We start from the raw sequence: 20,856 nt of genomic DNA on the forward strand, positions 1-20,856 counted from the left end.
TCTTGTAGGATCTGAGCCCAAATATGTAGTGCACAGCATGAATTACTGTCCTCTTTCTTCCCAATTTCGTTGTGGTTTCAACAAAATTTAAATCCAATACTTGCATTTTTAGTGACATGATTACTCCTATAATATGACTGTTGTTTTTACAAAGAGCTTCCAGCCTTTACTCCATTGCCACTGTTCTTACCATTTCGTAAAATTCCCCAATGACAGGAAAATGCCCTTTACTTATAGTAGAATTTTTATTGTTGTGGAGTTCAACCCTGCACTGGTCTGCAAACTCTACAGGATAACCTGATATCACCGCAAGTCACATAACAAAAAAAAAAAGAAAAGAAAATAAAAATAAGAGACAAAATACCAAACCTCAAAAACCCATATAAACACTCTTCTCTATAAACAGCTTGAGTTTCTTTTAAATGTCATTACAGATTTCTTAAGCAGGTATCTGTTTTTTTATCAAGTAATCAAAGTCGTCTGAGACTCAGTTTTCTGGGGGCTCAGTGCTGCTGGTGAGACAGTTAGCTTGTAGCTTGCATTTTGAAATAAATCTTGGAGCATTTCAAAACCAGCAATTTTCATGCTTAATGTACAACGCTACACAAAGCGTTTAAAGTGCTTGTGTGGGCACTTTTGAAAGGCTCCTTCATTTGGCACTTTCCCATCTGATTTCAGCAATATGGGCAGGCCACGTGTTTTTGCAGTGGAAAACAGGATAGATGTTATTTTAGATGAGAGAGCCAACTGCACACAACTGAAAGGACTGCAGAAGACCTAATTTCTATTTCTAGCCTTGTCCCCAGGAGAGTTGTTCCTGGGTGACACTGGTAACTTACATCAGAGCCCTGTGTCTCAGTTTCTTCTCCGTAGCAAGAGAACACCTTTTGTAAAGCACTTCACAGAAAGCCTTTTTTAGAAAAACACTCCATGAAAGTTCTCCACCTCTTTTTAAAATTAAAAATTTCCTTGCCTTTACAACAAAGACTGAGTGACAAATGCATAGGTCATGATTTTTCCCCTTGTTGAACACCAAGAAAGATTTTGCCTTTCTTTCTAATATAGACTGAATTGGGTTTCTAGGCCACGATCCTGCTACCTGCTCTAGTGCATGCTTAAATCTGCGATTCAGAGGGAATTTCAGCAGATGCACTGTTTGAGCATCGTCATTTCCAGAAGCTACAACTCACTACTTTCTCTACTTAGACATAAATCATTTTCCTCTAAAAAGAAAAACGTTCTCAAGACAGCTACAAATAAGATACAAGTTTTATTCCTGGGGTATTATTTATGAAATATTATCAGTTTCCTGGCTTGGATCTCAAGCTGTAGTAAATTGGCATGGATCCATTACAGATCTATTATCATTAAAATGAGTAGCAATTGGGAACCAGATGGCACAATAGTTTAGGGCACTAACTTTCTGCTGCCTATTTGTCTAGACTACTCCATGATGAGAATAGAATAATGCCATTTGGCTTTGTTTGAGCTGAAATGTTCAGCAGAATTTCAAAGCTGACCTTCAGAAATATGTATTTGAAGATAAATATATATATAGAAATAAACCAAGATCCTGTATTTTCTGGTTTTTGTGACATGAAAATGACCAATATTTTTGTGCATACGCAAGAAGTCTACCTGAATTTACTAAGAATACATGCCAAAGAAAGGTTTGTAAGTTTATAACTTAGGGAAAGTATTTAGAATACTCTGTTATTTCATTACACCTGCTAGTTTCTAAGTTCATTTTTTTTTTCTCCAAAGTTCAACACTTTGTCCATTTAAATAAGATAGAGCTCAATTTACATTGTCTCCCTATTTGACTACACAGAAGTGCTGTTATTTCTCTAAATGCACATTATGGAAATAGTTACCAAAACACTTTTTTAATTCCTGCCTATGATGTTTAAAAAAAAAAAAAAACAAAACAAAGCAAAAAAAAAACCCAAAACATCCCCCAAAAAACTTTGGAAAGGTTTATAAGGGAAAAAAAAAATATTGAGAGACTTTTTAAGTAAGCTTTACCCTGCAAGAAATTTTTATTTACTTTATTTGTAGAAGAGAAGGATTGTTTTTAAATAACCTCCAACCTCTTGAAGGGAGGTGTCATTTTAGATGGCACAGGACTTCCTTGTTTAGCAGAAAATGGTATAGTGAGATGGCAGAGACTGGAAACTGAAGCTAAAGAAATTAATGTCATACATACATGAAATAATTAACAAGTGAAACAAGCTGACGTAAAGGCTTTGAATTTTCCAGTTTTTAACATCTCAATTTAAAGACTGGATGTCTTTCTAAATTCATGCTCTGGTTGAACCAGAAGCTTGCTGCAGGGATTATCGGGTAATGCTCTATGGCTTATGTTAAGAAGGGACTCAAATTAGCTGGAACATAACAGCTCCTTCTGTTCTCGAAATCTGTGAATCATCCAAGAACTTTTCCACCAAACCCACAGAAGATAAGAATGAAGACTGCAACTATTTCTGAAGGGGGAAAAAAAGAAGCAAATAATCCCTCTAAAAAACCCACATATGTTTTGAGGATTTCATCAATATCTTGAAATATAAAGTACAGCTGAACTCTCAAGTCACTTATACACAGAGAAATTTACTAAAAAGCTCTAGCACCAGTAGTATTTCTGGTGCATCCCTCTCAAGGGCTGTTTTGTACAGACTCTCTCCTACCTTTTTTTAACCACCAACCTCACTCTTGTGATTATTTTATCACTTCCCTTATCTTTCTGCTCTTTTGGGTTTTGTTTTTTTCCTTTTGACGTTATCAGACCCAGCTGCAAGAGACACCTTTCTCTGGTGTTGCAAGGCAATTGCACATCCTGCCCTTGTGCACACAACACGTGTGGTCAGAAATGGAGTGGAGTCAGCAGGAAAAGCCTATAAGATCCCGGCGGGATGGAGCGACCTAGGCCCCACTGCTAGCACCAACCACCCTGCCACATGTTGGACCCTACACCCCAATTAATGAGTCTTCTTCAGGATAGTGTCTTCTTCAGGAGAAATCCTCTTTAGGCTGTGTCAGCACTTCAGCAGTTCTTGCTTTTAAAGAGTGAATCTGTGTGATAAAACAGCAGTAGTGAATCTGTGTGATAAAACATCATCAGTGACGTGGGCAACCGAGAAAAGCTTGATACCAACATGAGAAAAGCTCCTGCAGAAATGTGCGAAAAGTGAAACTCTGAAAAGTTTTTTTTAATGATATATAGGAGCTCTCATGCTCATTGTCAAAGTAATGAGTCGGTATAAGGCTCATTGCAACAGGTTTAATTTGTTGACAGGCCTGATTGCATTGGTGTAACTCACCTTGGTGACTTCAGCACTCTCATGGAGTGAGGGCAAGAAGGAACAAACCGCAAGTATGCCTGTGATTTGGTTCACATGCAGAGGCTCTTCCCAGGAGCTGCCACGCTCCCCAACTTATCTGGCTGCCCACAGCTGCAGGTTTATTCTTAGTTTCAGGAATGTGAATCCTCACAGACATGGAGTTGGCTTCATGTCAGCTAAGAGAGACTTTCTCTTCAAAACATTTCTCTCTGTGGATGGGTGGGTTTCCTGATGAGATGGATGAGGGAGGGTCTAGCAATGTTTGATTTCCTAATCATGTTTCATCCTCCGACAATCACTTGAGGTATCAAAAAGTTCCTGGATTAAACTGGTCCCACTAGTTTACTAACCTGCAACCACGTGCAGTGCTGTATGTTTCCTTAGGTACCACTGTAGGCATTTATGGGAGAACATGCTTCCATATTCCTTCTCCAATAACTATAATTTTTCCAAGACACAGTTACATTGTCAGGTAAGTGAAGCGTAAGACAAAGCCATGCTCCTTCTGCTCTACAACCTTGAACAGAAAAGTGAGAGGACACGTACTGCAGGTTGGGCTGACTGGACGGACGTGGTACCAATCTGCTGGCACAGTACTGCATCTCAGCCCACAGGCCATGATAAGAACCGGTGCTCATGATGCCATGCTACTCGTGGACCCACTATGATAAGTCAAGGAAGCACTGTGGTGTGCTGTGTGGCTTTACCAACCTGAGTCTTTGTAAGCTCAGACCTCTCTATAATCTCCTCCATAGAATCATAGAATCATTCAGGTTGGAAAAGACCCTTGGGATCATCGAGTCCAACCATCAACCCTACTCTACAAAGTTCTCCCCTACACCATATCCCCCAACAGCACAATTAAACAGCTCTTAAACACGTCTTAAACAACTGCTCCCTGGGCAGCCTATTCCAATGCCCGACCACTCTTTCTGTGAAAAATTCTTTCCTAATGTTCAGTCTAAACCTACCCTGTTGGAGCTTGAAGCCATTCCCTCTCATTCTGTCATTAATTACCTGCAAGAAGAGACCAGCACCAACCTCTCTACAGTGTCCTTTCAAGTAGTTGTAGAGAGTGATGAGGTCTCCCCTCAGCTTCCTCTTCCTCAAACTAAACAGTCCCAGCTCCTTCAACTGCTCTTCATAAGATTGATGCTCCAGGCCCTTCACCAGCTTCGTTGCCCTCCTCTGCACTCACTCCATGTATCAGAGTACGTATTTGCTCCTTGACTAAGCCAGGACCAGCAGAATAAACTCAGGCAAACACGAGGACCATAAAAAGATCATGCATTTCTTCGTTATATCAACCAGGAGTGCAAAGCACATTTCTTTGACCCATTTACCCTAGTAAATCGAGAACAGTGTTCATGCATATTCCAGAAAACTCCTTCCAGCCATTCCAGTGCACAGATATCTTCTCTGAGCTCAAACAAATACCCAAAATTATCCTGCTGTTCCCTGGGAAAGAGTTCAGGTCTTAATATAATAAATGTACAAGAACATATTTCAGGCCAGTACATCAAGTTTTCTATTTCTTTCAAAAATTGATGGATTATAGTTTGCTCATTTAGCCTTTAATATTTATTACTATGACTCTGAATATCCTGAGAGATGCTGAACATCTTCCTATCCAATCTCCTTCCTTTGGACATATGTCTCTTAAATACATGCAAACTTTTGTCCTTTCTACCTACTAAGCCCTGCTTAGTCAAACTGTTCAGCTAAGTCATTACTAAAATTTGTCTTCTATTTTTAACCTTCCATATTAGGATTTCCTTAAGCATTACAGGCTCCAGCTTGTGCCTCAATACAACGTCTCATTAAAATGACCTTACTGCTCATATCCTTCTGTAGTATAACCAGCCACGGCTCAGCTGAAGTCAGTGAAGGGGCACTGATTTATGAGATCTGTCTGTTCATTATCTTCATTTCTGTTAACCGACCTTTCAGTGAAAATGAGCATAGGGAAGGGAGAAAAAGTGACATGGGAATAAGATAAAAACCATTATGAAGATGAACAGGTTTTCTATCTCACTGAACACAAGTATTTCGCTTGAAAGACAGCCCCTAGGGAAATTAGGACATGTCAATAGTCTTCAAGCAGTTTCTAAATGAACTATAATAAATGATAAATTTATGTAACAAGCAAGCAAATTTGCACCAATTAATGATACTATAAACAGAAATCTATCGCTTTTAAGAACATATGCAAACTTCTCTTTCAGTTTGGTGTCAAAGGTTGGCTGATTTTGTATATTAGAGGACTCAGTTAATCTTGTCAAGTAACGTGGCTGAAAATGTGTATCATTTTGTGATGCAAAACTACTATAAATTCAAATGGCAATACAGCTCCACACTACAAGGTATTTCTCATATGATCTCCAAAGACCTGTAGCATCCACTGAACAGAAGACAACGGGCACTCATTCACCCATGAATCTACAATGTGTAATATTGCTAGCAGGCTGTACTTGCCAAGAATGCTAACAATAAATTGAATGTAAGGAAATGGAAAGTCAGACACCTTAGGAACGATTTGTACAAAGGCAAATCTGTTCATTAAGGATGGACGATAAACTAGTGTCTCACACCAGTCTGACAGTGTCCATACCATAAGTGAAAACATCTAGGCCAAGAAAAGTAGTCTGCTGCCATGGAAAAATAACTGTTCCAGTGCTCCAAAGGGTGAGGAGAAAAGTAATAATTTATGGAAGTCTCAGTGAAACAAGTAGACTAGTCCATCCACATAAGGTGCCTCCCACAGTTTCATATATTGTATCTCCATAGTATTCCAGTCAAACAGTGACAACGGATAACGCAAACGATAAATTCAGGGGGATAAAATCCTGTCTCCCTTGAAGTCTGCAAAATTTCATCATTTACAGAATCAGGATTTCACCCTTGAATGTATTTATTTTCAAGTATTCACAGTAAGGAGGTAACTGGTTTTCGGCACTCAGCCCCTCTATTTGTTTCCTTCTCTTAATTTAATCATATTATCAGATTTTAAGAGCTGTATTTAACACTTTGCTCCACTGGCTTCTTATGTATTTCAGGAAGCTGCTAACAATAATGACTAAAATATATAACTTTCCTTATTTCCATCATCATTACTGGATCATTGCTGGATTGGCTCCACACATTCTTTCCTCCTTCTCCTCCATCTACCCTGCACTAGCCTTCTTTCATTGCTCACTCTGGTCATGGTTAATGCGAGGACTGATTCTTCTACTTTTCCCTTCACTCTCTCTTTTCAAGATTTAGCTGAAAGTGACTGTTTCTTGTAACCAATATAGTAACAAGGAACATTTATTGTTTCATTCAGGTACGTCACTTAGGAGGAGGTTTTGTCCAGAATACTCAATACATACGAGACCTTCTAAACACACAACACTATTACTTTGGTTTGCCTGTACATATATCCCTAAAAAGTGCAGGAAATAATGCTTTCTAGTGCTTGCAGGCTTCCAGAGGGGAGCCTGTTAAAATCCAAGGGAATCTGTCACCATAAATGATGGAATCCCACAAGACAAGAGTGGGGATTAGCTTGACAAAACATCTGCCTATGTCAACACAGTGTCAAGTGAAACAAAGCTCCACCAGACAGTGATCCAGGGAACTTAACGTCTGCACTCCACCACCACCTCCCCACTGACAGCTGGGCACACTTTTAAAGCATGTCTGCTTCTCCTTGACACTGCTGAAGGACTGCAAAGCTCAGTGTAAGTGGGTCTCCCTGACAGCTCTGCCTTAGGACTTCACACCAAAAGCATGTACAGTGCTATAAATGCTTCACTCTCCCTCGCTGTAAATAGATAAGATATTTTATTTCTCCCAAGAAGACAATCTTACTTACTTGGGATAGCGCCTCTGCTGAAAGATGGGCAGAATCTCTGTATCTTGATTTGAATGGAGAAGCAGTAAATCCCGAAATCTTTCTGTCAGGACAAAGAAAGAAAAAAAAAAAAAAGAAAAAAAAAAAAAAAAAAACCAAACTTTTTCCCAAGAAGACAATCTTACTTACTTGGGATAGCGCCTCTGCTGAAAGATGGGCAGAATCTCTGTATCTTGATTTGAATGGAGAAGCAGTAAATCCCGAAATCTTTCTGTCAGGACAAAGAAAGAAAAAAAAAAAAAAGAAAAGAAAAAAAAACAAACCCAGACTGTGACTCTGCATTATAAGTTCAGGCCACAAGTAAGCAAGCAGTAATATCAGTTAATTCTCTTCTCCAGCAATATTTACCAGAGGATAAAGCTAAATGTATAGGGAGTAAAATCTATATATACATACAAAACTGCTGCTAAGCCTAGAAATTAGTTTTCTATAAACCCTTTTAATAATATTTTAAAATGTCAATTTTTTTCATCCAATATTGAATTCTAGTAGTGCTTACAAGTTTCTAAGGTCTGCATACAGGTCTGAGTATCACATGCAGACAGTCATAAACAGTCTCTGCCTTGAAGAGCTTAGTCTAAACAGAAAGCAGGAGCAACTAAAAATTCACCATCCACTCAAGGATCACAGTAGTCTAAACAAACATACATTAATTAATTAATCCAAATTAAATTGCAGCACAAGTCCTTGGGTAACTGATTCATTGGTCTTTCCAAGGATGGTTGGAAGACTGGATTGCTTGCCATTCGCTACAATATATTTTAAAAACTACATTACAGGATCATCTGCAGTAGGTAAGGTTTTTGTAACTTAGCTTCACTGACCAAGTGAAGGAGCAGTTGTGGTTTGTATAGCTGCCTTTCTCTCATATCTTTCTCTAGAGGTGCTTAGACACAATACATAAACAGGATCTGTAAGAGCTTCTATCAGTATAAATTTCTCAGTTCCTGGAAGATGAAAACATCCTCAAAATTCACTTGATACCCAGATTCAGGTATAGAAGGAAATTTCCCACCCAGGTCAAATCCCCTTAGCACCCCCGGTAGCTCTCCATAGCATGGCACATGCTCTCTTTACTTCTTTCCTTCCATCACTTCCTACTTTTATTTAACCAATTCTCCAGTGGCACAGAAACCTAGGACACTAGTGATGCCCTTCCCACCTTTTCATCTCCTCCTCTTCCTGCAATACCTTATAACTGTGGCTTGAGGTCTTCAGCTGCAGGTTTTATTCTTCATTTGCTAAACCAGAGTTTGTAACCTGTGTTGCGTGTAGTAGCTCTACTATGGGTTTCTCTAAACTACCTTTTTTTTCCATATAAGATTTTCATTCTGGAAAGTGAACCTGAGCATAAGTGTAGTCCTTTCTCCCCTTATATCCCTATGTATTTCAAAATATCCACTAACATCAGGTTTACAGATAAGGAAATCAAAGGACAGAAAATCAGTGGAGAAAAAATCTGAATCTCCCAGCTCTGAAAAGGAACCATAGCAAATTCCTTACTCCTTACTGGTTAGTATATGAATTTCTTAACATTCAGTTTTATGTACTGTTATGTCATAAATAAACTCCATTGATTTGGATACAATTCTGCTATGTAACCTCTAAAACTGAAAAAAAAAAACCCAACAACCCAGTACCAAATCTATACTTTATAAAGTTATAATACTTTGAAGAAAGTATAATAAATTCAGAATAAAAACTCTCTTGATAAGGGCTCATTTTTAAAGGTGAGTTGTCTCAGATGGTCTTATCTAGTCTTTCATCAGCTGGCTAAATGTATAGCAAACATCTTGGCTAAGGCAGCATGATCTGCCAGTGAACGAACAAGGGCTTCTAGACAGAATCTACATTCCTTTATTTCTACACATCTTCAGATTCTTCATATTCAATTTTGAAAGAAATAAGCACTTGTATCTCCAAAATTCTTACCACATCTTCAAAATGCAAATTAGCTTTCCAGGTACCTAACCAGGACAGAGACTGGATGTGGCCAAAACCAATAAGTGCAATACTGTAAAGATGGAAGTGAAACTCAATGACTATCTTTCAGGGATCAGCCTGCTCATTGTCTTGACAAAAAGCTTGCCATTACACCTAATTCTTGACCTCTTGACTTCTAGGAAGATGTTATTTTTTGCCGTCCTGTGGTAGGTGGCAATAGGCCGTATGCAGGCATGCCCTGTCATCCTTAAAGATGGTACAATATTATGTTCAAAAGCCACTGGACAAGAACTGAAAGGCTTCAGGAAGCTTTCACTGGTCCAAAATATCCAACTGCACATTAACTTTCACCCCTACCTCAGGAATTTCCCAATGCAACTCAAGCTAATGGAACCCTTTAATAAAAAGACTTCATATAAACAATAACAGACTTTGTGTGTGCCTGCTGGAGGAATAAGAGGAAGTTTTCAATGGCAAACACTGAACAATAGCACTTCCAACCATGACTTAAGGGTTTTGACCTCCAGAACATGGTGTGAGTCACCATGATTAAGTATTTGTCTTTGGGGTGATCTGATTTATTTATTTGTTAGGGTCTATAACCAGGTGCAACAGCAATGCAAAGCATGGGGAGACAGGTTCTTCTTCAGTTCAACACCATGCAAGACTAGATTACATGTGAGTTAGGCTGGTTTGGCAGACCTTGCAAAGCGCCTGCAACTCTCTGGGCGAGACAAAACACATCCTGGGGAGGCTGCAGATATGTCCTGCTCTATTGTTCTGCCTGAGATGGATGGCACCCAGGCAGAGAGCCGTATTCCACCACTAACCCCTGCTCCGTGACTCTTTTTCTTGTGTGGCTGCCCTTTCCCATTGATCCAGGCCACATGGCTGCACTCCAGGACTCAATTCAACAAGCCGTGATCTTGAAAATATTTTGCATAGTAATGTGACAGGGCTGGCCAGTGCTGGAGTGAAAGCAGCCAAGTTATGGCATCTGAAATTGGCCTAAACAACTTCCCTACTGGATCTTGTTTTAGTTAAAGTCAACTTTTATTTTTTTCCCCACGCTATGGCAAATTTCCCAGGCAGATGTATTTTCTTTTCACCATATGACTTTACTCATTTTTCCATGGCAACACTAACACTATGGGGTCGTGTTCCACCTCATCTCACATACATCCTACAACTTCCTCCAGCACACGTAGCCTCCATGTCCTGTAAATTCTCTTAAGAGAAATGGCACACTGAACAGAAGCTTTTAGCATTAATTTGTCCCATAGGACCATTATGTACATGCTTCACCCACCTATGATATACTCATATTACACATGTATGCACAGGACAAAAGTCACATTGGTGCAAATGACACTATTGCCTTTAAGGATTATCCAGCAAAAGTGATGAGGGAGATGATGAGAGCTTTAGCAGCTACTGGAAGAACATAGGCACTTTCGGTGTTCTTACAGGAGTATATATGAGGAGCCTAAAGCTTGACAGGAGAAGGCTTTTCATTTTGCAAGAAAAAATCACCATGATACCTTCCAAGGGCGGGGGGCGGGGGGGGGGGGCATTTTTCAAAAAACTAAGGTTTTCCTTCAAATCCATGCTACAACAATGAATGAAAGACTGAGAACTGTTGAAACCAGTTGAACTGATGAAATCAGATCATTTTACAGTATTTTGATCTGCAATCACTAGCTGATCAATAGAACCAAACCAAGTCACAGACAATCTTATTACTCAGACCACTTTAGAGAGATATCACCCAAAAATGAATCTTCTCCATTAATTGCTACAGTTTAATACCTAAAATGTGATGCTTTTTGTGTCAGTATTGGTCTGGTTTGTTAACCAAACATGAGTAACATTTACCAAACCAAGTTTTAAAATTCTTGTTTCTGAAAAATTTATAATTATCTTCTCTCTCATTCTGTTGATGCAATCTGCATTCATTTGTCTGTACTAACTACTTTCCTAATGATTTTTTACATTGTTCTAAGCTCTATTATGTCATTGATTGTTTTGTCACTCTGCTGAGTGTGACACTGCAGACATCATCTCACTGACTCTCCTGTAAGTCTAACCACAGGACAAAGCCCTCAGAGACATCAAGAATAGTTGCACAGTCACGGTCTTATGCTCCAACTTATCCTTTCAACATGCTGAGTGGCTTCCTCCTGGTTTCATTTGAGCACACAGCTCCTTCTAAATTGTTGATCAGCGGGAAGTCCTCAGTTAAATGCAGGCAGTTTTACTGGGATCATATACATTTAGCTAAATGTGTAGTATCGCTACTTGTGGTGACTAGGGGCTAGATACAGTAACACAATCTTATGTCCTGCCCTCCTAAATCAGGAAGGTTCCCTTTCAAATATTTAGTTGCATGTCATTTTTGTTCTCAAGCAAGAATCAGGTTCTGCTCAGTATGGTGGGCAAACAGTAATGCCAGAAAAACATGAGGAACAATGGGTGCATGCTCTGAACCCCATTTAAATTGGTTACACAGTCAAGTTCCCTTTCTTCCAGGATACACTATTAGAGAGGTAGAAAGAGAGACAAGGGGAAATTTGATTATATTTTAATTTCTAGGGGTCTCAAAGAAAAGAAAAAAACGTTTGTATAGAAGGTCCTTGTGAATTAAACTACATCATCATCATCATTATTATACTACTACTACTACTATTATTATTATTCAAATTCTGTAGACAGAGATATGGCATAGGGAGCACTGGCCTTGGTTTTTTGAAGTTGTCACACCCCTGAAGCTCTTAGTGCTTTAGCATTTTGAAGATGATACTAAAAGTCACACACTGAACTTATGTCAGGTTTGACTTTAAAGTCAGGTCTTGTGGTTTTTCTTTCCTTGTTCCTTCTTGTTACAAAATACTTTACAGAAAATAACAGCAAATTCACTCCACTGAATTCCAAGGGCCCTGAAAAATCAAATTCCTGCTCTTTCAGAGTTTGATGGGTCTGTACCTAAGGCCAAAGCAGTATGTGACTGAAGTTTGAGATGTTACTGTTTTGTTTACCCCAACCACCTTTTACCCACCAGCTTCAGATCACTTTGAACCTCTAATAAAAACAAGCTGAATTGCATGCAATGAACTGATGTAAGACTGATGACAATTGTTTTTTTGGGGATAAGGATTTTTCATTTCAGTTTTATGGCTCTTTTAAATCAAAGCTCATAAGAATAAACAGATATGTGATTACAAACCAAGCAGTGAATAGGAGAACAGAAAAGCCTCATCGGTTATAAAGTACAGAACACTGTGGTCTGGAAGCCTAGCTGTCTACCAGAAGGTCTGTGCATAGTGACACACTCATACCTTTGGATACTTTGCACTCCCATTTCTCTAAATACCTGTAGGACTTTTACATTTATTGAGACACAAATCCCAGTTCCATCTTTCACTATATGGACATTTGAAAGCTCTGTAATCTCAGACTAAAAAAAATCTGCCTAGCTTTATGCAAGATGCAGCCTGGCCTGGAGCACCTTCCATGTCCTGAATAATTAAAAAAAAAAAATAAAATAAAGTCAGCTTTCTTAAAATAACCAACAGCATTTAAAAGGATTTGAGACCCACTAATCGGCCTTATTTTCAAGCTCTGTATATTTGGAAATGCTGTCATAAGTACTTCCTCGGTGCCTCGTAAAAAAGAAAAGGCAATTAATAAGATGCCTTTGCCAGTTGAGGGCTATGAAATTCTGATGAGCAACAAGATGGCATAAAACTGAAATGTTCAATTTCTTAGTTTGACCTGTGTCTTATTAATGGATACAGTTTCTGAAGTTAAAGAAATGTTACCTCTCTCCTCTTGAGGAGTCTGTGCCACAAATATCCTCCATCAGATTAGAAGGGGAGGAAAGAAACTAATAATGAGGTAATGTTGATGAGCTAAAGTTTCCAAAATGATTACATCATGAGCCTTGGAATTCCCCTAAAACATACATATTTTGCTGATACAAAGAGACAGGCTTTTTGACCAGCTTGAACTTCCATGATTCTGAGTCTATTAAATCTCACAGAGTTTAATTCTCCTGGTTTTTCACCACCATTTCTTTCCCTCTCGATCAGTCATCTGAAAAGATTAATCAGAACCCACTATTTAAAGAGCTACTAAAATAAAAATTAAAAGCTATTAAAACTCAGAAAATTGAAAAGTATATTAAAAAACCCTTGCTGTTTATATTTATCTAAGGGAAATAGAGAAGATTTTACAGAAAGGCGAATGCTCTCTTCATTTTCTAAGCTAGATGCATAAACAGCAATCATCCTTCTGTTTAACATTTTCCTTTGCAGGATTTTAATTTATTTAAGCAGAGGGGAAAAAATAAGGAAATCAACTAATCACTTCACAGATCAGCAGTGAACCTTCCAGTCACTCTGGACCTGCAGAATAGTCCTCATTTTTTTGAAGAAAGTCTCTGTACACTCTGCTTTCCCTCCTAACTTGCTTCATCAAAAGTAGCCAGCTCATCCCCTTTCTCTAGCTGTGTGCTTACCAGCTGGAAACCATTCTCCTTCCCCAATTCTGGCATCAGCCCATCCCTTCCCTGCTGGAACTCTAGGTGCTTTCTTATGTCTTTAAAATGTCACACCTACTATGTCAAAATTAGCTTGGACAGATTTATTTCTACCTAGACCTCCCTCATTTACACTATAACCACACATACGGGGTGATTTATGTGTGTATGCTCATATATCAGCCAATGAAGAAACAGCATAAAAGGCAGTTCTTGTCTAAAGGACCTTAAAAGGTTGAAAGATGAGTGATGGAAAGAAAAAACTTTGTTTCAAAATAGGGAAGAGAGATGCTGAGGACCATATTTAGACTGTGTTTGGTATGTCTAACTTGACAAGACAGTGGTGAGTGACCTAGACTGCCTATTAGCTGAGCTGCCAGACCCGGGTTCCTCAGACAGACTGTGAAGAGAAGCGGATACAACACCAAAGTTAAGCAGCGTTGATGCTCGAAACAGACATAGAAATCCTTCTTCAGGTTTTACAGCAATGCCCTGGCAGAACTGAGGTTTAGCTAGATGCCTGGAGTTCAAAACTAATGTCTTAATCAAGAAACCTTTTTTTCCTCTGAGGAACTTCCCATATTAAAGAATATTTCTGTCATGACAATAGACTTCATTCCACAGCTCAGCACTTAAAAAGTGCTGCAATAAAATAGGGTTTAGAAACAATCATAAAAGCTAACTTTAAAAAATACCTGTGTTAATACATGCTCTGAAGCAAATGTTATTTACGCAAAACTTTTTAGCACTGAGTTCAACCATTCCAGCACTGTGAAGCTCCAGAGGACATGCCTTAAAAAGCTGAGCAAAGGCACAGGCTGTACTGTTTCACACCAAGAGCTCCGTATCCTAATATCTTGCTTCACATTCTGACACCTGCGGAAGAACCAGCACAAGACAAATCCATCCTGCTGTTACTATCCAAGCCTCTAACCATTTCTACCTCAGGACATCTCCTGAGCCTAAGGTAATTTGTCTTAAGAAATGCCTTGATTTCTCTTTAAAGGACTTGCTCAGTCCCCCATGTAAACCTCCTGATCTATCCCACAACCTCTGACAAGGAGTTTCTACTACATGGAGATCCATCATCTTATGTTTGCTCTGAAATAGTGTCTTACTGACTATATTTGGTGGCTAAAAGTTCTGATACTGGCAGAAACTGAATGGTCATGCCCTACCCACTCACTCCTCCAGTGTTATGCCTGATTTTGTAGATCGCCACTAAATTCCCCTAAATTCTCTGTTTTCCAGGCTAAAGAGTCCCTGCATGCTCAGTCGTCCCATACAAGTCGCACTCAGCATGGAAGCTTTTCCATGCTTTTGAGCAGCTTTGTCATTCCTTCCTGAAGCCTGTCCAGTGTCCTGGCTGAGAGACGAGGACCAGACCTGCACACAGGATTCACCACAGAAACTCCCAGCTGCTCAGTGATCTCTACTGCTTTACTCTCTACTCTCCTCCTAATAATTTTTCTCCTTATTGCTGCTGAGCACTGAGCTGATGTCTTCATGGAAATAATTATCATGACTCCAAAGTGTTATTCTTGGGCTGTCATGGTCACATCGTCTCCAGCCATGTGTCTTAGTTTGTCACCAAATACATCAACTATCAGTACGTACCACATGCGTACATGCACTAGTATTTTTAGCCAGGTCTATAAATAGGTTTGTAATTGTAACATATTCTGCACATTTGAACAAGCTACAAGAACTTTTCATTAACCATATTTAAATGGCCACCACAAAATAATGGCATTAATTGGATCCAACGCTAAAATTCTGTATCATATCACAATCACCACTAGTCATTGGGAACTCATTTGCAGGCTTTTGTCTATTCATATTTGGTCTCAGTTTAGACCATAAGCATGGGATCATTTCACTCTCTTACTAATACAGGCACAGCTTTGTTATTACACCTTGCACATATGCAAATAGGTTACCGTATAACAACTTTGCAGCATCACAGAACACTTGAGGGCAGAAGGGTTCTCTGAAGATCATGTAGTCCAATCCCCCTGCTCTGAGCAGAGTCAGCAAGACCAGGTTGCTCATGGCCATGTTCAGTTGGGTTTTGAAAATCTCCAAGGATGGAGACTCCATAACTTTCCTGAGAAACCTGTGCCTGACCACACTTCCAATGGAAAAGTTGTGTTTTTTTAACTTAAAAGGAATTTCCTGTATTTCAGTTTGTGCCAATTGCCTCTTGTTCTGCTACTGGGCAGAATGGAGAAGAGTTTGGTTCTCTCTGCTTTATTCCCTTCCAGGTAAAAGCATGCAGGACAAAAGATTTTGGAGGGAACAACCACATGCCATGAGACTTGGATTTGAGTTTGAATGAACCTTTCCTTGTGCAACATTAGGAGCGATTTAAGGCTGATAAGATTATATTTTATCTTCAGTTGCTGTTTTTGGGGGGTGGGTGATGCACAAAATGCTTTACACAGCCAAAGCACACAAGAGGCCTCTCTTGTACAAAGCACTCCTACTCCATTGCAACAGAAGAGCGGGGAAGCCCCAGCAGATTTTGCCCTAGCAAAAGATGCCCTATAAAGACATCACTGCCAAGTACATTCTAGTTCTTTGTGCCAACTTCTTTCTTAAAAGTCACCCTAAATTTCAATAACTGAGATAATCAGCAGATCTGCTCATGGGAAAAAATATATGAATAGCAATATTGGTGCTGTTTCCACTGATTGCCACCTTTGGATAAAACTGCAAATCCACATTGGATTGAGGAGACGGACACAGCAAGTTAAGAGGCAACTGTCCCAAGAGGTGATAAACCCATAGTCAGGTCACTGCTCTGCTGTAGGCTTCCTTATTGGGCCGGAGATGGGAGGGGAAGGAAACATGCTAAAGAAAAAAGAGTTGAGTTTGTTTAAAGAGAGCAGAATGTTCCTTTTTAATGCACCCTCAGTCCCTGTCTTTTAATATAAGGTATCGGTGAGATTGCCCAGCTCTCTTCCCTCCAACTGCAGCTGTGAATGGTGTTGCTAATCACCGAGGCTTAATCGACATGAGTAAGGTCATTAAGCATAACTTTTACTTCCTCACAACTAAGTTGTGTGAATACTCGCAATGAAGGTGTAAAGTTGTTATTGGGCTCCGTGCTGAGGGCCAGAGAGAAAGCTGGAATACACTGAATTCTTAAAGACAGTGCTCAGACAAAACAGTGCTGATATACACCCTGGGGGGAAATGCCTGTCCAACCAACCTCTTAGCTAAACTAAAATGCTAGAAATAACAGTAATAAGGCTCCAAATAAGAAACAAAAGAAGAAGTAGGGTATTAAGGGACTCCATTTATATATAAAAATCATTTCTCCTGTGTTTTCAGCTGCCTGTGTCTTTCAGAGAACACATACAAGTTCTTCTCTAAAAGCACTCCTAGCACTAGTTGTGCTGAAGCGTAACACAGGATAAAGCGATCAGAGCTCAGCTGGATTCTATTTTCTATATAAATTTTGCTAGTCAACTGGGATGATCCACTGGGAAGAAATGCACATTTTTTCCAAAGATCTAATCACATCTGAGGCTCCATTACTTATAACATCTCTCAAAGGGCAATATCAAAACCTGAGCAGGAAATCATTTGAATGACTGGCAAATGAAATGAGCCATTAGATACTGGTTTTGGTTGGGGTTTTTTTTGGGTAGGCGATAAAATATAATGTACACAAGTGTATCAGGAAATATATCAAAAGTATGGTTTAATTTCACCCTGCTGTGAGCAATCCTGTTATTTTCTTCTTACATTTGAATTAGAAAAGTCATTCTTGAGAACTTAAGCCGGCCCACTCCCTGAATATAAACTACTATATATAACCTACTCTGGGTAGTTTTCATTAGTACTTTCTTAAAAATTCATACATTTGCTGATTTAGCACTAGTTCATGTCTAGATTCTCCTTAAAATATGTTGTGGGATTTTCTACTGTATTGTCATCTTCGTCTTTTAACTATCATGATGTTAAGTATGTAATGAAATACTAAATAGACATGGTTCTATGTGACAGAAAGCCTGTTACTACTCAAGTCAACAAAAAAAAAGTAGTCCCAGCCTTAAATGGGAGAGAAAAGCTTGAAAAAGTTACTACGTAATATTACATTGCTAGAACAAAGAAAACCAGTGTTTTAACATGATTTAGATCACACAGTTCCTCACATCATTGTAAGGAAATGGTTTGTCACGTACTTTTCTGAAAAAGTGACTTTGCCAATTTTTTGTAACTGTAAGCTGTCATTAGATATCTCTCTTTTGATTATTTTAGTTACTAGTCACGACCTGGCATATAGCAATGCGTTGATGTACCATCACAAATTCAGCGATACCGAACACTGCAGAAATTATAAAACCTTCTTCATGCAGAAATGGCACATGCTGGTACGTATTTGTTGGGACGTATGAGAGACTTTTAAAGAAACATTATTTGTAAACAAATTTTTGTATTAATGAAATCCTGCTTTATTTGGAAACGGCACTGAAAAAATTTCATTTGCCATGCTTGTTAATAATGGGGCACAATTAGCATAATTCCCTCAACCCACTAAAAATACAAACATCAAATAACAGAAATTATAAAAATGTCTTCCTTTAATTATAAATTTGCCTTTTTCAAGCCAGTCACAGTTAAGCTCAAGAGACATTCGGATAACACAGTGTAAGTGAAACACTTGAGGGAAAGCCCTGTGCCGTCAGGCTGGCACCAGCCACTTGGCAAAGCACAGCAAAGCATCACAGCTTCAGCTTTGAAAATGTGCGTGGGTGTCTGTGGCATTTTCCTTGAGGAAATGGCACTTACAGTGTGCTTAATGAATAAGGGAATATTTTAAATTTATGGGAAGAGATAGTCCTTAAAACTGCTGATCAGACTGAAGAGCACAAACTGCCCACTGATTGATTTTCATTTCACATAACACAAGGAGGCTTCTTGGGCTGTAGATGTGCTACTTATCATCAAAAGTACAGCAAAATCACTACAGCAGCCATTTCAGCAAAACTCAAAATAGCCAATAATCTCTGAAGCTCCCCCTCTCCCCAAAATGCCTGTTCAACACTGAAAAATTTGTCAACAGCCCTTGGTAACCTTCCACTGAGACTCCCCTTATCCAACACACCGTAAAACACAAACGTGCCTATTTGGATTCACAGACCTTCCAGGCTCTCTCCACAGCAGTGAAGCATTCTCTCTCTTACTCATCATCATGGTATTTACTACAGCATAGCTTAAAATTTTCTGCTTTCAGGTAAATCACAAATCCAAGCAGTCTTCCACTGTTTATCAGCTTCTACATACAGAACAGGGCCCCGTCAAATTACTAAAAACACAGTGATGCTTCACATAAAGCATTGTCCAAATTTTACTCTTTAGAGATGGACAAACATTTTAAATCAAAATGTGTTTTAGAGAGGATATTGATATCTTAGAAAAAAACACCAACACATGAAAATGTAAAAAAACGCACCCAAATGCTGAAAGTGGAGGGATGTGTGTGGGCATATATATATATATATATAAATAAAATGCAGTGCCTCGTGCAAGTCACAGTGGATTTTTTTCACGTGTCCATCTCTTTTCCCAGTCTGAGTTGCCAGCCGGACTGTATCTGCCAGGATGCAAGCACTGTCTCCAGGAGAAAGTGAGATGACGGCACATTACAGAAAATATATCCTAAATTGGGAATCCAGCCAAGAGAAGATAAAGAAAGCTGGAGACACACAAGTCCTAAGAGGCAGTGGTGAGAGTGTTTACAAGTGGTATTTTTGGCTTTCAGACAGTATTTTTTTACCAAATGAAATTTTTGAGAAACAAGTAATATTTCTCATGGAAAAGGTAAATCAACTCAAAAAAAAAAGGGGGGGGGGGAGAATCTTCTATTCATTTACTAGCCAATTTTATTGTTCATATTCCTCAAGGAAAAAAAAATGCTTTAAAAAGTAACAGGAATGTTATTTCATTCCCTGCTCTTTGCTTTGGCTCTGCTGCCTCTTTGTCAAACCTGCTGAAGGCACTGCATGCCTGAAAGACAACCTGCTTTTTCTGGCTGTTTCAGCTGATCTAATAAAAGATATTACCTCTCCCTACAAAACTTGCCTCTCACGGAATATTATTTCATTATTGCGTACTTTACTCTAATCTGCTACAAATGTCACAAACTATACAAATAAGAAGTATCATGATATCCTTTTTGAAACAAGCTCTGTCACTTCGTCCCCTTTCTGAGCAAAAAAAAAAACCAACGTTTTAAATAAAGAAGAAAAGGAGGCAGAAGAACATGCCTGAGCTGCGGAAACGTGGGTTATAATGTCAGTGAAACAAAATACATGCTGCACCCTGCCCATCAGCTGCTGCGCTTCATTCCAAAGCGCTGGTTATTGCTGTCACGGCACACGCCTCTACCCCACGAACCCCAACGGGCAAGGCTAAAATCCCATTCACAATTTGGAAAGCAATTTCCAGGCTATGAATTCCCTCCTACAGTTTCTCCTCACAGTATTTAGCTAATACTGAGATAATTCGCCTCGTTAAGAAATGCCACGTTCAGCACGCAGCAACCGCCATTTCAAACTTCACTCAAAATTCGGAGGCACAGGCAATTAATTCACCTTGCAGTGTCTAGCATATTTAAGGCATTTCTGCCTCACCACCTTTTGAAGTTTCAAAGCCTGATAAAAAGGAAAAAAAAAATGGGGTTTAATTACAAATTAATTTAGTGGACTGACCACTCACAAAAGGATGCCTTTATATTAAAAAATGGTTTGCACTGGCAGTCTGACTCTGTTCCCATTAGGAACTTGCCCCCACATCTGTGTTCTGCACTGCGGTATCCACTTTTTTGAGGCATGGGACCAAGAGGTTAATAGACCAGTACAGAGCTGTGATAAGCGTGTAGTTTCATGTGCAGTTTAAATCTGTATCAAATGTGCAGCCATAAACATTTTAAACTAAACTTTTCTAATCTGTTTATAGCAGATACCAAAATATCTATTTTGACAAGCTGTGGGAACCTGCTGTTGGCCCATTGTAACAACACGGGGATTTCAGTGCAGGTTCTGAGGTTTGGTTTGGTTTGCTTCTTTAAAGGAAGAAGTAACACTTTTGTGGCTGTCACATACCCATTTTTTTTTTCACAGGAATCCTAT

At 39.1% G+C, this 20,856-nt stretch overlaps 1 protein-coding gene across 1 annotated transcript in view; it reads right to left on the reverse strand.

The window, feature by feature from the left end:
* The window catches only part of NOX4 (NADPH oxidase 4), a 106,294-nt gene that overhangs the window by 31,776 nt on the left and 53,662 nt on the right, over positions 1–20,856 (reverse strand). The window contains exon 12 of the mRNA XM_014958253.1: positions 7,363–7,444. Coding sequence (XP_014813739.1) covers positions 7,363–7,444 — 82 coding nt within the window. The remainder of the gene's footprint in view (positions 1–7,362; positions 7,445–20,856) is intronic.

This window comes from Calidris pugnax, unplaced genomic scaffold, assembly GCF_001431845.1.
Source record: "Calidris pugnax isolate Ruff unplaced genomic scaffold, ASM143184v1 scaffold252, whole genome shotgun sequence".
NCBI lineage: Eukaryota > Metazoa > Chordata > Aves > Charadriiformes > Scolopacidae > Calidris > Calidris pugnax.